A 17,782-nucleotide genomic window follows, 5' to 3' on the forward strand; every position below is an offset into this window, starting at 1 on the left:
ATCCAGCCAGCATTTGTAAATTTGCCATGCTGCTTGGTAAAAGATAGCCCCTGTTTCTGAATGAAGATTCCTCTGACTTTAAAAGGTTGCCAATAAAATGTTGAGCTTAATCTGAACTGAGACCCTAAATGCAGTGGGAGAAAGTGAGGACTGCAGATGCTGGAGATCAGAAGAGAGTGTTGCCATTCCTGATGAAGGGCTTACGCCCGAACCGTGGATTCGCCTGTTCCTTGGATATTGCCTGACCTGCTGTGCTTTTCCAACACCACACTCACTTGACCCTAAATGCAGTGGCTATTTTAAATGTCTGAGAAGAGTGCAAACATTATGTAGAATCTTTAAAATGATCCATGCCATTGCTTTGAAAATAAAAAAAAAATTCCTCATCTGTTCACTTTGAAACATAGGTCAGAAGGCCAATAGTTTAAAATCAATTTACTAGTTGTTTTATGTAAAGTTTATAAATCACTGTGATTAGTCATAAATTACAGCATACTTCCCTGCATTTGACTGTGGATCTGTTTTTATTGTTTCAATTCAGAATTCAGCATGTGAATTTAAGAGCAGGCCAGCCACATGCTGGCTGTTTTTAAAAACTGTCAGATTTGCTTATGATATTTTGTGTGATTTGATTTTAAACATTTGCCTTCTGGCCTATGCTTCAGAGTAAATAGATGAGCAATCTTTCTTTCTTATTTTCAAAGCAGTGGCACGGATGCATTTTAAGAATTCTATATTTCCATGAGCTTATTTGGAGGTTTTAGCAATTGGTCATAGTTTCATCTTTTATTTAAATTCAGAATTGCCTGAATGATAACCTGGTTCCCCTTAAAATTAGAGTTGAGAGTTGAAGTCCCATCCCAGTCTTGAGCATAAGTTACAGGTTTCCAGGTCAAGCATGGAGGGTGGTACGGTGGCTCAGTGGTTAGCACTGCTGCCTCTCAGCACCAGGGACCTAGGTTCAGTCAGGTAAAACAATGACTGCAGATGCTGGAAACCAGATTCTGGATGAGTGGTACTGGAAAAGCACAGCAGTTCAGGCAGCATCCAAGGAGCAGTAAAATCGACGTTTTGGGCAAAAGCCCTTCATCAGGAATACAGGAATCCTGTATTCTTGATGAAGGGTTTTTGTCCGAATCGTCGATTTTACTGCTCCTCGGATGCTGCCTGAACTGCTGTGCTTTTCCAGCACCATTAATCCAGAACCTAGGTTCAATCCCAGCCTTGGGAGACTGTGGCTGTCTGTGTGGAGTTTGCACATTCTCCCCATGTCTGCGTGGGTTTCCTCTGGGTGATCTGGTTTTCTTCCACAGTTCAAAGGTGTGCAGGTCAGGTGAATTGGCCATTCTAAATTGCCCATAGTGTTAGGTATATTAGTCGGAGGGTCAATGTGGACTTGTTGGGCCGAAAGGCCTGTTTCCACACTGTAGGTAATCTAATCTAATCTAAGCAATGATGCGATGGTGCTGGTGTTGGACTGGGAAATTAGAAGTCACATGACACCAGGTTATAGTCAAACAGGTTTATTTGAAATCACAATCTTTCGAAGTGTTACCCCTTTGGCAGTGAAGTCACTTTACCTGATAAAAGCTTGTGATTTCAAATAAACCTGCTGGGCTGTAAACTGGTATCATATGACTTCTGACCATGTCAAGCAGAATATCAAACAGAGGTTGCATTTTTTACTGAGGCATTAAAAGAAGATGCCATCAGTCTGCTTAGAGAGAAAGCAAGAAGGAAAGAAAGACTTACATTTATATAGGACTTTTCAAAACCTCAGGATGTGGCCAATCTACTTACAGTCAATTAAGTACTTTTCAAATGTAATGAGGGAAACACAGCAATCAATTGGCACACAGTATATTTCCACAACAATGATAATCACAGTGAATCATTTTCATGAGGAATGTTAGTTCAGGGATGAATATTCATCAGGGTGCTTGGAACAGCTTGCTTCTCTTCTTCAGATAGTACCACGAGATTTATTTTTGTCCATCTGTTTTTAAGTCTGTCAGAAGATGGCATCTCCTGACAGTTCAGCACTTCCTCATTAATCAGTAAGGTTTCAGCCTGAATTAGGTGTTCAGTTCTTTGAAGTGGGATCTCAGACTAACATTTGGCTCAAATGTCGGTTATGTGATTTTTGTTTTAAATTATATAAACCTCAAAAGATTATTCAAAGAAGAACAGTGATATTTTCCTCACCAATATTAATTCCTCCACTACTATTAGTAAAAATCAATTATTTTGCCAATTATTCCATTGCTGTGAAAGTTAGCTGTTAAGTTTCATTGTTTTGCAATAATGATTGGACATTAGCAGGACACTATTTTAAGACTCTGTTTGATCATTTTCCTTCCACTGTTTGTCTTGAATTCTTTCTGCTAAACATAGATAATCTTTCAGTTTTCCATCAGCATGTGTGTGGAAGTCATTGTTGATAATTTTGTGCTATTTAGATTGAACATTCAGAACAGAGACAGCTTTTCTCCACCTGTCATTAGGTGTGTGTCTTAAATATCTTGCTCTTTGTTTTACCTCATGACATCTCTCAAATATAAGATGGTCCAATGTTTTGATTCATCCTCTTTGCAATTACTTTTATCCAGTTTATTTTCCTTCGTTTTCATTTACTTAGAAGCAGTTAGCTTTTTGACACAATGAGGCGAATCCAAATGATATTTTGTTGGTAATTTAATAACTAAACTATGGCAAGGAAAAACTGTTTTTGTGCCATTTTATTGGTCTTTAATCTGTTTTGACTGCAGTTAGCCAAAAACCCAAAGGATGTTATAAATTCACATTTACCATATTTTTGGGCATTGTTCCAGCTGTGTCATATATGCAAAGTATATATGTCTTGACATCTAAGAACTATTGAAAGAGTGGTGACACACCCTTTCTTTTTCTTCACTCTAAACTTGGGTTTCTTCATTATTTAAGAATATTGGTGTTCAATGGTATTGGTTTGTCCTTTTTGCAGCATATACTTTGCATATATGATCAGCCATTAACTGGATCATACTCAATCTTGTACTGAACTAAATTAAATTGTGAAGCGTATGCCACAATCTCTACTTCTAACTTAGCTGATGTTCAGATATGTTTGTGGAACTATTTGGATCATTCTTTCAGCTTTTTAACATCTCATCTGAATATCAATTAGAGAGTAATTTCATTTTTTAAACACTTAATTTTGTTTCATTAAGACACCAGTTGAGTGGGTACAGTGTCTCAGGTTTCCATGCAATTTGACCTATTTCTGCCAAATTATTACAATGGAAGGTATGACAATTCAGGCAAATTAATAGCTGCATTGAAATTCAATCCCAGTTTGCATTTTTGTTCCCCTCATCACCAAGTTTTTGGTGACTTCCTTCCAGGAGAGAATTGAAAGCTTTGTGGCATCAAACTGCCTGAAACAGTGAAAAACCCATGTCAAGTGATCATTCTATCTATAAGATAGCCTGAGGCTCCAGTCACCCTCCTCTCAATTGGCAGATAAAGTCTTTTTATAGATTTTGTAAAAATGATCATTTTAGTAATCTCAGCAATTTGTGACAAATATGAAAATGTAAATTCAATCTGGACTCAAATGCATAATCCCTTGTGAAGAGACAAATATTGCTTGCTGGTTTATGAGGGACTGTTTAGTAACAGTGTTTTTGTCTCATTGCAGATTTTTGAGCTTCAGAACAAGTTGCAGGAAAAGTCTAAAATGATTGATATTATGTCAGCTCAGATAAGCCACTTGGAGAAGGAGCAGAGTAAATTAGCACAGCTTGCAACCAAAAATGAAAGTCGACTTGGATACATGCAGGTAAGAGCTATTGACACAGATGAGGAGTACTTTGGTTTCTGCAGATCCCAGTTAGTGGAAGTGTCTTAGTGGCCATGCCCAGGATATAATTTACTCTAGAAGCTTAAGTCAAAGAAAATCTTGACTGGACTCTGGTTTATCAGTCTGTTGGACTTCTTTTATTATGTTTAATCCTGGCTTCTCTCCTTTTTTTTGTAGATTTCATTCTTTCTCCCATTTTAATGTATTTGTGCACTTACATATATTTGTAAAGAGCCACTTCTCTTTACTTCATGTGGAGTTTTTATAGATCTTCTGTCGTTTGTTTTGCTTTTATTTCCGCTTTTAAATATTTAGTTAAATTATTTAGGGTCCAGTTTATTTAGTCTGTACTTGTGAATTGTGTGAATATATTCATTCTGCATGTTTAGTATTGTAGCCTGACACATTTCCCAGTTCTGGTTTGGGGTTCCCTAATTTGGGTAGATCAAAGATTCCCATCAGAATAACCTGTCAGTTCTCACATACTCCTCTTACCTCACGGAGGATTAAATTTCCCTCCTTGTGTTAACCAGCCTATTCACTGAATTAAGTGTAACTTATTTTGCATTAGGTTGACTAGCCACAGTAAGTAAATTTGTTAACTTCTATATCGACAGGAGCAATTCATTTACCTCCCTGGTGATTCTGACTTGCACATCTCCATTTTTGAAAAGCTATTTAACCTTTCCTAAGCCATTCTATACAACTTAATCTCCAGACTATGGGTCAAACCATGTTTCTGACTATCCCAGCATGTAGATTCCCAAAAGCAGCAACAGCCTTCAATATGCCATCTTATGCTTCTGTATTACAATACAGCTTCCTTTTAATTAACCCTTGTGCCTATCTGTTTCTGACCTCTGGTTGATATCTGTCTATCAATATCGCACATGCCTGTTGACTGTCTCTGATTTGTCTTGTTTGGAAGCCTATTTTCCTCCTCGTTATTAATTATCTATTCGAAATGATTCTCTGTTGTTCTCCAAATATTTTTCATGTTTATCCTTGACCCTCTGTGTTTTCTGTCTCTCTTGTGCCAGTAGGTTCTTTCTTATAATGAGGGACTTTCTCTTATTTATAAAGTAATGTATTGGTTTCACACCATGCTACCAGACACTTTCACCTTCCCATTTCACTTTACACATTGGAAATGTATCAGTGTATGTTCTTTTGCCTCCTATCATTGAGTTTGGATCTAATTCTCGACGCTACAGATCCTAGGTTCAGAGGGATGCTGATTCTTCCTGTCGTTGTTTCAAAAACAAATCCTTTACATTGTGTCAAATACCAAACTTAATTTGCTGTTTTTGATTTTCTTTTTGCAGAAAATGTTAGCTAGTCAGACAGATAAGTTGATGAATATTGATCAAGCATCACAACAGACTTATCAGAAGCAGGAGGAGTCTGTGAGAGAGGTGAAAACTTTGGAAGAATCTGTAGACAAGCTCCAAATCCAACTCCGACAGCTGGAACTAGCGGGCAGAGCTGGTGGGATGGCCACAGGAGCAGCAAACCTGAGTGAGTACAGTACCATTACCCCGTTTCCCATATCTAATGTCAGTTGTTGCAATTTAGGAACAATCCGACTGAGCCCATAATTAATGTTGAGTTCACAGCTTAAGGGATCACTGACAATGTGCCAGTTCTTAGGGTAGTTCAGTAAGTTCACTAAGTTCAGTAAAAATAATTTATTTACAGGCAGGATCTGGCAATAGCATTGGTTGTGTTGCAGTACTTTTTTTTAAAAAGAAAAATGCTTTTATTGAACTGCTGTCTCCCTAATCTGGAGTGAGCTGTTATAGAATCATACAGCATAGAAACAGACCAGTCGGTCCAAATTGTCCATGCCAACCAGATATCCTGAACTAATCTAAGCCCATCTGCCAGCATTTGGCCCATATTCCTCTAAATGTTTCCCATTCATATACCCATCAAGATTGCTTTTAAATGTTGTAATTGTACTAGCCTCCACCACTTCCTCTGGCAGCTCATTCCATGCACATAGCACCCTCTGAATGAAAATGTTGTCCCTCAAGACCTTTTCAAATCTTTCCCCTCTCGTCTTAAACCAATGCCCACAAGTTTTGGACTTTCCCACCCTTGAGAGAAAAGAACTTGGCTATTCCCCTCATGATTTTATAAACCTCGATAAGGTCATCCCTCAGCCTCTGACATTCCAAGGAAAATAGCCAGCCTATTCAACCTCTCCCTATAACTCAAGCCCTCCAACCCTGGCAACATCCTTGTAAATCTTTTCTGAACCCTTTCAAGTTTAACAACTCTTAACTTGTTTCCAATCACAACCCCGATCAGATTATTCTGCTCAAAATTGCTTGGTTCAAATAAAAGCTTTCTATGTTTAAAATGTTTTCTCCCTTGCAGATGCATTGGATAACCAAGTAAAAAGACATGGCAGCCTTCTCAGTGTACATGATGTGCGCTTAGCAGATATGGACCTACGCTTTCAAGTGCTCGAAACGGCAAGCTACAATGGAAAATTAATTTGGAAAATCCGAGATTATGCACGCCGCAAACAGGAAGCTGTTAGTGGAAAAACATTGTCCTTGTATAGCCAGCCATTTTACACTGGATATTTTGGCTATAAGATGTGTGCTCGGGTTTACCTCAATGGAGATGGCATGGGCAAAGGAACTCACTTGTCGCTGTTTTTTGTCGTTATGCGAGGAGAATATGATGCACTGTTACCATGGCCCTTTAAACAGAAAGTAACTTTGATGTTATTAGATCAAGCACCGACAAAAAGCCATTTAGGTGATGCCTTTAAGCCAGATCCCAACAGTAGTAGTTTTAAGAAACCAGTGGGAGAGATGAATATTGCTTCAGGCTGCCCACTCTTTGTTGCACAGACTGTTTTGGAAAGTGGGACGTATATTAAAGATGACACTATCTTCATAAAAGTAGTTGTTGATACCTCAGATTTGCCAGATCCATGACCCATGAATGTGTCAAACAGGAGGAAAATTACAGTTACACAGGGGGTCTGCCTCAGTGAAGTCCAACATGTTGATTTTCAACAGAAGGGCATTCTTCCCCAGATGTCTCGAGCTTGAGTGCTTCACTTGACCATCTGAAGCTCAAGAACTTTGCCTCTCACACCAAAAGAGGATATACTGGAATGACACCAATAACTATATAATGTCAGCATTTGGTGGTAATTGTTCATTCTGTGGGGTACTTCAGCAATAGTGTTCTGAAGCAATGACCGACAGCATTGACTGTCCAGCTGAATTGAGAGTTGCCGCTGGAACCATGAAAAGCTCTGTAGCATGTTGTTTGTTAGCATTACAATCTGGGTAGGTTCCGTATGCTACAGCAGTGTGGCCAAATAATTGTCTATGTGATTGTCTTTTTCTTTTGTTTAGCTTCAAGTTTAATCAGATTTAGATTCAGAAATGAGTTAAGATAAAGGGAATCTCCAGCATTGCAACAATATGACTCCAGTTCATGGTCTGGAAAACTCCCCAATTCCAATTAGCTGAACTGCTGAGAGTTGGTGGGAGGAGTGACTGAGAAGAAACCTGTAAAATGAGAGAGAGTCAAACCGGTTCCTCGAGTTTTGTGTAGTCCTTCCTAAACACACTAGATTTAAGGAGAGGTTTTTTTTTTAAAAAAAGTTTTAATTGAATGTAAAATGGAAAAATATTTAGATCAGCTATTGGGGTATCAATACACGTAGTTCCTTTACATATTTGCCCTGAACAAATAAATCCTAGAAGTAACAATCTGATCAGTTACTCAATTTGAGAATTCCTGCATTACTAACAGGGTGTACGGTGAAACACAGTGACATGAATTATTATATAATTTGGCTTCAACAAAGAAGTAATGAGTCATATTTGGCCTGCCCATTAAGTCAGTTAATCAGTCAGTTATCATTGTATTCTTAATTGTCCTAGCTACATTTGAGGAAGGAGTTCTACATTGTTTGAGTTTAATTGATTCAAAATGTGTAACTGAAGATGTATTTCCTTCATTCACTTTTGGCTTGCTTCAGTTTCATTCAGACAATGCCACAATTCTACTGTCAATAGTCAATTCCCTGATGACTAGATTGGTAAATGCACTCCATCATTTGGCATTAAGCCTATAAATTAGCAAGGTTCCTGATCGATCCCTGGTGTGTACTGAATTATCTGATCACAGTGCTGAACGGTTGGTTGCAATGTTGTAGCCTGAAATGCTAAGAAATCGGTTGCATTAAAGCTCATTGATCCAGTTTTCTGCTGGAAAATGTAAATGTCAGTGCACTTGGGTATGAAGGCTTTTGTGATGAATTAGCAGAGTCTCATTAAAAAAAAAGAACCATTGAATGAGAACATAACACAAGTGGAACTACCTCAAGTGAGGGGATATTTATTTTAAAAATCAATTATTGTCTTTAGTAAGTGATTTAGTACACATTGACCATCAATGGGAAATGGCCAATAACAATGGATATGTCCAAAACAAAACCCTCAAAACAAAACTGTTGGTGCTGGAAATCAGAAACTTAAATGGAAATTGTTGGGAAAACTCAACAAGACTGGCAGCATCCCTGGAAAGAAAGCAGAGTTAACATGTTGGTTCCAGTGGTGCCCCTTCAGAATGGATATGTCCTATTCTCTGGGTTACAGTGAAAACTCAGCAAGTATTTAAAGAGAACAAGATGATGATGCAAAAATGGTTTCCTCTTTATTTTGTAACCAGCTGAAAATACATCGTCAATTTGTCATTGTAAATGGAATTTGCAATATTAACTGTTGTAACTTTGTCAGATTTTATTGTAAGTGTAAAGACAGTTACAAAAGTGAGCATCGACGATTTCAATATTGCGATACCTTTTGATCTGAGGTTTGACCATGAGATTTGCAAGAACCATTTCAATGCAAGAAGTAATGTTGGGACTTACTCTTACTTGTTGTGGTGTTCCTTTCACTCTTGCTTTATGTAAGCATCCAAAATTAGTTTTTGTTTGACCCAGATTACCACCAAATTACTGTAGTGTTTACTGCAAATCCACCAGAGCTATGACTTAATGACTGGTGTACAGTAAGTTTTTGATTACAACACTGTACTAAATCAATCCATGATGTTCTGACCCTGATTAAGAATGGGTTGTTGGGGATTTTTTTTCAATGGCTCTGTTGTAACGCATTGTATATGGTGAAAAGGTTGTCACCTGTACTCTGGTGTTTATTTACCTTTGTTTCCAGGATGAATCTCCATTAACTGTCCCTCCATATTCTCACTGTTAAATCTGTCTCCCTCATCCAGGTGGCAAAATCACATACTCATGTTTACAAACTGTTCTCAGGACAAACGAACTAGATTTTGTGCTAGATTTGTAGGGAGGTCAGATTTAATGGCGGAAATGTATGGAGTTAGGAATTGAAGCTGGAATCCTGAAACCCAGACAAAAGAATGGCCATGTGTGCAAGGACCTTGTCAAGAATGAGCCGATGAAACTGTGAAGGCTTCTGTCACGGCAATGTACCCCCGGACACTGTGTTCAGCTCTGCAAATCTAGAAACCCCAAACATTTCATAATTTTGAATAAATTATTCATATTTTTCAGGTTATTGCAGTGTTTACCTTACAATTAATTTAACATCATTTTTAATTTTACTGAAAATTATATTATTTAATGACAAATTTGTTGTCTGGCTTTTTATTATTATTCACATTAGTCGGAACCGTGGTGTTACAGAGAAAGAAGATTTTATGAAAATGTCTTGTGAAATCTTCATTTCTTAGACACCCTTTTGTTATGAAACAATAACTTTGAGAACAAAATTTTATCCTTTCTGGAGAAATGCCATTTCAATAAATACAGAGATATCTCTGCTCCACTCTTCCACATATCATACTTATTCATGTACTCTAAGCAGCAGAAGAACAAAAGCTACCTGCATTTTGATACTTTTTACACAATAAAGCATCCCAAGCTGCTTTACAAGGGTACTTCCAGATTAAACTTGACACCAGGCCACATGACCTGTTATGGTTGATGACCAATATAGCTTGGTCAATGAGCTAGGGTTTAAAATGCATGTTAAAGGATGATTGAGAGGTTTAGGAAGGGATTACCAGAGTTAAAGAGCTGAAGGCATAGCTGCCAGTTAAGGGACAAGTAAAACAAGGATGCACAAGTGGCCAAAATTGGGGAGGATAAAATACTTTGAGGTGTGGGCTGCAAGACATTGCAGAGGTAGGGGAGTTGAATCCAAGGGAGGAATTTGAAAACAGGATGTGAATTTTTAATTTGGTTCCTGCATAAACAATAACACAATATGTGTCTGCGATATATGAACTAGGATACAGGCAGCCAAGAATGACAAATGGGAGATTAGATGAGAGTGCCTTTGTATAGCCAAGTTTAGAAATAACCATGCATTACCGATGCTACGAAAGTGGAAAAAGGAGGTCTTGGTGATGGCACAGATGTGTGGTAATTTAACTAAAGTCTAGCAATAGCACTAATATTGTGAACTATCTGGTTTAGCCCCATACAGTTGTCAGGATGTTTTTTCCTAATTTATTCATGGGATGTGGGCATCACTTGCTACAATAGCATTTATTGCCCATTGCTAATTGCCCTGGAGAAGGTGGTAGTGAGCTGTCGTCTAGAACTTGTTACAGTCCCTTATGTTGTATGGACATGCACAGTGTTGTTTGGAAGGGAGTTCCAGAACATTGACCAAGAGAGAGTGAACGAACGGTGATATGTTTCCAAGTCAGGATGGTGTGTTGCTTGGGAGCAGCTTGTAGGGGATGGTGTACCCATTTGCTTGTTGCCCTTGTCATTTGAGGTGAAAGAGGTCACAAGCCTGAAAGCATCACCAAGACCTCCCTTTTTCTACTTTCGTAGCGTCGGTAATGCATGGTTATTTCTAAACTTGGCTATACAAAGGCACTCTCATCTAATCTCCCATTTGTCACTCTTGGCTGCCTATATCCTAGTTCATATATCGCAGACATACATTGGTTTCTGCATAAACAATAGCACAAATTAAAAATTCACATCCTGTTTTCAAATTCCTCCCTTGAAAGCTGTTGTTGGAGGAGCCTTGGTGAATTACTGCAGTGCATCCTGAAGATGGTACACACCGATGCCACTGAGTGTCAGTAATGAAGGAAGCGAGTATTGAAGGCTGCTTTGTCCGAGATGGTATTGAGCTTGAGTATTGTTGGAGCTGCATCCATCCAGGCAAATGGGGAGTATTTTATCACATTTCTGTTCTGTGCCTTGTAGATGGCGAGCAGGCTTTGAGGAGCCAGATGTTGAATTACCTGCCTTAAGATTCCGAGCCTCTGACCTGCTCTTTTGGCCATAGTATTTATATGGCTGGGAGAAAGTGAGGACTGCAGATGCTGGAGACCAGAGTTGAGAAGTGTGGTGCTGGAAAAACACAGCAGGCCAGGCAGCATCCGAGGACCAGGAGAATTGACGTTTCGGGCATAAGCCCTTCTTCAGGAATATTCTTGAAGAAGGGTTTATGCCCGAAACGTCGATTCTCCTGCTCCTCGGATGCTGCCTGGCCTATTTATATGGCTGGTCCGTGGTGACTCCCAGGATATTGATTTTGGGTATTCAGAAATGGTAATGCTATTGAACACCAAGGTTGCACACGTATGGGCCCCAGCTATGCCTGTCTCTTTGTTGGCTACACAGAACAGTCGATCTTCCGTAATTACACCAGCACCACTCCCCACCTTTTCCTCCGCTACATTGATGACTGCATTGGCGCCACCTCATGCTCCCGCGAGGAGGTTGAGCAATTCATCAACTTCACCAACACATTCCACCCGAACCTTAAATTTACCTGGACCATCTCTGACACCTCCCTCCCCTTCCTGGACCTTTCCATCTCCATTAATGACGACCGACTTGACACTGACATTTTTTACAAACCCATCGACTCCCACAGCTACCTGGATTACGCCTCTTCCCACCCTACCTCTTGCAAAAATGCCATCCTGTATTCCCAATTCCTCTGCCTCCACCGTATCTGCTCCCAGGAGGATCAGTTCCACCACAGAACACACCAGATGGCCTCCTTCTTTAGAGACCGCAATTTCCCTTCCCACGTGGTTAAAGATGCCCTCCAACGCATCTCGTCCACATCCCGCACCTCGGCCCTCAGACCCCACCCCTCCAACCGTAACAAGGACAGAACGCCCCTGGTGCTCACCTTCCACCCTACCAACCTTCGCATAAACCAAATCATCCACTGACCTTTCCACCACCTCCAAAAAGATCCCACCACCAGAGATATATTTCCCTCCCCATCCCTTTCCGCCTTACGCAAAGACCGTTGCCTCCGTGACTACCTGGTCAGGTCCACGCCCCCCTACAACCCATCCTCCCATCCTGGCACCTTCCCCTGCCACCGCAGGAACTGCAAAACCTGCACCCACACCACCTCCCTCACCTCCAACCAAGGCCCTAAAGGAGCCTTCCACATCCATCAAAGTTTTACCTGCACATCCACTAATATCATTTATTGCATCCGTGGGTCCCAATGCGGTCTCCTCTACATTGGGGAGACTGGACGCCTCCTAGCAGAGTGCTTTAGGGAACATCTCTGGGACACCCGCACCAATCAACCACACCGACCCATGGCCCAACATTTCAACTCCCCCTCCCACTCTGCCGAGGACATGGAGGTCCTGGGCCTCCTTCACCGCCGCTCCCTCACCACCAGATGCCTGGAGGAAGAACGCCTCATCTTCCGCCTCGGAACACTTCAACCCCAGGGCATCAATGTGGACTTCAACAGCTTCCTTATTTCCTCTGCTTTAGGGTGCAGGACCTGGAGTGTAGGGAGGTTAGGAACATGGCATCAATCTCAAAGGAGGGTGCCTGTAAACAGGAAAGTGGCTTGAAGTGTGTATACTTCAATGCAAGAAGTATACGAAATAAGGTAGGTGAACTTGCAGCGTGGGTTGGTACCTGGGATTTTTATGTTGTGGCTATTACGGAGACATGGGTAGAACAGGGACAGGATTGGCTGTTGCAGGTTCCAGGGTTTAAATGTTTTAGTAGGGTCAGAGGTGGGGGTAAAAGAGGGGAAGGTGTGGCATTGCTTATCAAAGATAGTATTACAGCGGTGGAAAGGACGATGGATGAAGACTCGCCATCTGAGGTAGTTTGGGCTGAGGTTAGGACTAGGAGAGGTGAGGTCACCCTGTAATGAGTTTTCTACAGGCCTCCTAATAGTCCGAGAGACGTAGAAGAAAGGATTGCGAGGCTGATTCAGGAGAAGAGTGAAAGTAATAGGGTGGTTGTTATGGGGGACTTTAACTTTCCTGATATTGACTGAGAAAGCTATAGCTCGAGTTTGTTAGATGGGTTGGTGTTTGTCCAATGTGTGCAGGAGGATTTCCTGACACAATATGTAGACAGGCCAACAAGAGGTGAGGCCATACTGGATTTGGTTCTGGGTAACGAACCAGGCCAGGTGTTAGAATTGGAGGTACATGAGCACTTTGGGGACAGTGACCACAATTCGGTGACTTTTACTCTAGTGATGGAGAGGGATAAGTGTGCACTGCAGGGCAAGAGTTATAGCTGGGGGCAGGGAAATTATGATGCGGTGAGGCACGACTTAGGATGCGTGGCTTGGAAAAGTAGGCTTCAAGGCAAGGGCGCAATTGATATGTGGAGCTTGTTCAAGGAGCAACTATTGAGTGTCCTTGATAAGTATGTTCCTGTCAGACAGGGAGGAAAGGGTCGTATGAGGGAGCCGTGATTTAATAAGGAATTGGAATCCCTTGTTAAAGGGAAGAGGGCGGCCTATGTAAAGATGAGGTGTGAAGGTTCAATTGGTGCGATTGAGAGTTATAAGGTAGCCAGGAAGGATCTGAAGATAGTGCTAAGAGCAGCAAGGAGAGGACATGAAAAGTCCTTAGTTGGTAGGATTAGGGAAAACCCAAAGGCTTTCTATAGGTATGTCAGGAATAAAAGAATGACTAGGGTAGGAATAGGTCCAGTCAAGGATAGTAGTGGGAAGTTGCGTGTGGAGGCTGAAGAGATTGGGGAGACGTTGAATGAATACTTTTCGTCAGTATTCACTCAGGAATAGGACATTGTTGCCGATGTGAATACTGAGTCACAATTAATTAGAATGGACGGCTTTGAGGTATGTAGGGAATTCTGGAAAGAGTGAAAATAGATAAATCCCCTGGGCCTGATGGCATTTATCCATGATTCTCTGGGAAGCAAAGGAGGAGATTGCAGAGCCATTGGCCTTGATTTTTATGTCCTCGTTGTCTATAGGAATAGTGCCAGAAGACTGGAGGATAACAAATGTGGTTCCCTTGTTCAAGAAGGGGAGTAGTGATAACCCTAGTAACTATAGGCCGGTGAGCCTCACTTCTGTTGTGGGCAAAGTCTTAGAGAGAATTGTAAGGGATAGGATTTATGAACATCTGGATAGGAATAAGGTGATCAAGGATAGTCAGCATGGTTTTGTGAAGGGCAGATCGTGTCTCGCAAACCTTATTGAATTCTTTGAGAAGGTGACTAAGGAGGTGGACGAGGGTAAAGCGGTAGATGTGGTGTATATGGATTTTAGTAAGGTGTTTGATAAGGCTCCCCATGGTAGGCTACTGCAAAAAATTCGGAGGTATGGCATTGAGGGTGAGTTGGAGGTTTGGATTAGGAATTGGCTGGCTGGAAGAAGACAGAGGGTAGTAGTTGATGGTAAAGGTTCATCTTGGAGTGCAGTTACTAGTGGTGTTCCGCAAGGATCTGTTTTGGGACCATTGCTGTTTGTCAATTTTATAAATGACCTGGAGGAGGGGCTAGAAGGTTGGGTGAGCAAGTTTGCGGATGATACGAAAGTCGGTGGAGTTGTTGACAGTGAGGAAGGATGTGTCAGGTTACAGCAGAAAGGTGGCAAATGGAGTTCAATGTGGGTAAGTGTGAGGTGATTCACTTTGGTATGAATAACAAAAAGATGGAGTACTGGGCTAATGGTTGGATACTTGGTAGTGTGGATGAGCAGAGGGATCTTGGTGTCCATGTACACAGATCTCTGAAAGTTGCCACCCAGGTAAATAGTGCGGTGAAGAAGGCATATGGCGTATTGGCTTTTATTGGTGGAGGAAATGAGTTCTGGAGTCCTGAGGTCATGTTGCAGTTGTATAAGACTCTGGTGCAGCCACATCTGGAGTATTGTGTGCAGATTTGGTCGCCATACTATAGGAAGGATGTGGAGGCACTGGAACGGGTGCAGAGGAGGTTTACCAGGATGTTGCCTGGTATGGTAGGAAGATCGTATGAGGAAAGGCTGAGGCACTTGGAGCTGTTTTCATTGGAGAAAAGAAGGTTTAGGGGTGACTTGATAGAGGTGTACAAGATGATTAGGGGTTTAGATAGGGTTGACCATGAGAACCTTTTTCCACGTATGGAGTCAGCTATTACGAGGGGGCATAGCTTTAAATTAAGGGGTGGTAGGTATAGGACAGATGTTAGGGGTAGATTCTTCACTCAGCAAGTCGTGAGTTCATGGAATGCCCTGCCAGTAGCAATGGTGGATTCTCCCTGTTTATGGGCATTTAAATGGGCATTGGATAGGCATATGGAGGATAGTGGGCTAGTGTAGGTTAGGTGGGCTTGGACCGGCGCAACATCTAGGGCCAAAGGGTATCTGCCTATCTCCTTTTCCACCTATCCACTCCACCCTCCTCCCTGACCTATCACCTTCATCCCCTCCCCCACTCACCCATTGTACTCTATGCTACTTTCTCCCCACCCCCACCCTCCTCTAGCTTATCTCTCCACGCTTCAGGCTCACTGCCTTTATTCCTGATGAAGGGCTTTTGCCCGAACATCGATTTTGCTGCTCAGATGCTGCCTGAACTGCTGTGCTCTTCCAGCACTACTAATCCAAAATATGTCATATTCTGTAGATGGTGGAAATCCTTTAGCAAAGGTAAGGATGGCAAAAAAATACAGCGGCCATTACTAATGTTTTCCTTAGATTTAGTTCCAATTTTATGTGGTGACAACCGAAGAAAGACCAGCAAAAGTGTAAGTGTCACATTAGATTCCAATTTGACATAGGGTACTGTTATGACACGGGGGTGAACATCAATTTATTTTTTAACTGTAAAAGTGAACTTTAAATAACTATACAGAATTCTAAGCCCCCTTTTCTTTTAACTGCTTATTATCTGCCTCCAACTCTATAACAATATGCTGTTCCAATAGGACACTTGTTAAAATTACATCAACTTAATTTCAAAACCACACAACTGCTGTCATTGTTGGTGTCTTTCTTCATCTGGTTGAAGATCTCCCTGGGTCATTATCTTCCTTTTTACTGCGAATATGTTTCATAGGAAAAGGTACCTTCGATTGAGGTTGTCTCCAAATTTATTGGAGAGCAAGATGTTCACTCTCCATGTGTTTCTGTCTCCACGGCAGTTACTGTTTTCAAAACATCTGCACTTTGTACACCCCTACATCGGATCATCTCATTGGTTTGACAATAAATTCAAACTTGATTGGATTTTACTATCCTGGGACATAATTTAAACTGGTTAAATTTGAATTGTTGTCAAAATAGTAACCCAAAACTCAGGTATCCATTTCACAGCCAAATGTAACATATTTTCAATTTTTCATTACATTTTAGGCTGCCATCTCGTCATATACACAGGTGCTTGTAAACTTTCAGTTCAGAACAACATTCACTCTCTCAAAGGTACCGTACATTCGTTTAACTTCACAACACCTCCCCCCTTAAGAAAAAAATTAACCATCATAATGAAAATATGGCTTTTTTTTCAAATTCTTAATCCCAGTATGATGAAATACATAGGTTATTAATCTAAGTTATATTTTTCATTATTAATTTCTGCACACATAACATTGGAATTTGTCAAATCTTATCTACATTTTTTCCTTTAAATCCATGATAATGCATCTGCTATCATGCTTTTATGACCCGCAACATGTACAATTTGTAAATTAAAAGTCTGTAATGTAAGACTCCAATGAAATAGTCTCATATTTTTGTCTTTAAATCTTGCCAAGTATTTAAGAGAATTGTGGTCTGTTTAGACAACTCCTTGTCTCCAGCATGTTGTTCATCACATAAACATTGAAATGTTGTAAGACCAGTACCAAACTTGATAATTCTTTTTTGATGGTAGAGTATTTTCTCTGGTGGGTATTGAGTTTCTTTGAAAAGTAGCCAATTGGCCATGCAATTCCATCACATGCTTCCTGTAGCAGTACAGCTCCAATTGCTATATTGCTAGTATCGATTGCAACTTTGAAGGATTTAAAACCATTTGGTGTAGCTTCAACTCATGTGGTGGTTAATACTGCTTTTAAATTCTCAAATGCCTCCTGGCATTATTCTATCCACCGAAATTTTGTTTCTTCTTTAGTAAATCTGTTAGCTTTGCCACCACGTTGCTGAAGTTTGGAGCAAACTTCTGGTGGAATCCTCTTAGTCCCAAAAATCGAAGTGCCTCTTTCTTCGAATACGATGGTGAAAATTCCTCAATGGCCTTCATCTTTGCGTACCTTGGGGTCAACTTTTCATGGCCGATGTTATGTCCCAAGAATGTCACCTCTGCCTTTGTAAATTTTGTTTTCTTTAAGTTTTATTACCATGTTTGCTTCTTGAAATCATTCAAAGAGCTCTGCCAACTGTACCATGTGATCTCACTAAAGATCAGTACATCATCCAGATAAACTGTACAATTTGTTAATCCAGCCACAACCCTGTTCCTGAGTCTTTGGAATATGGTTGGTGCGTTCTTCATTTCAAAGGGCATCGCTTTGAATTGATATAGCCCATGTGGGGTTACAAACACAGAAACTTCTTTTACTTTCTCCGATAAAGGTACCTGCTAATAAACATGCAGTAAGTCCAAATTTGCGATGTAAGTGGCTTGTTCAACTTTCTCTACACAGTCTTC

At 40.7% G+C, this 17,782-nt stretch overlaps 1 protein-coding gene across 6 annotated transcripts in view; it reads left to right on the top strand.

Annotated features, from left to right (window-relative positions):
* traf3 (TNF receptor-associated factor 3) overlaps nucleotides 1–9,493 on the top strand; it is an 86,389-nt gene extending 76,896 nt beyond the window's left edge. For all 6 annotated transcript variants that reach the window (XM_072568548.1, XM_072568549.1, XM_072568547.1 and 3 more), the window contains exons 9-11: nucleotides 3,680–3,820; nucleotides 5,167–5,359; nucleotides 6,224–9,493. In XM_072568548.1, the coding sequence (XP_072424649.1) occupies nucleotides 3,680–3,820; nucleotides 5,167–5,359; nucleotides 6,224–6,795 (906 nt within the window). In that variant the 3' untranslated portion in view covers nucleotides 6,796–9,493. The remainder of the gene's footprint in view (nucleotides 1–3,679; nucleotides 3,821–5,166; nucleotides 5,360–6,223) is intronic.
* The last annotated feature ends 8,289 nt before the right edge of the window (nucleotides 9,494–17,782 follow it).

Source organism: Chiloscyllium punctatum, chromosome 4 (assembly GCF_047496795.1).
Source record: "Chiloscyllium punctatum isolate Juve2018m chromosome 4, sChiPun1.3, whole genome shotgun sequence".
NCBI classification, from domain to species: Eukaryota; Metazoa; Chordata; class Chondrichthyes; order Orectolobiformes; family Hemiscylliidae; genus Chiloscyllium; species Chiloscyllium punctatum.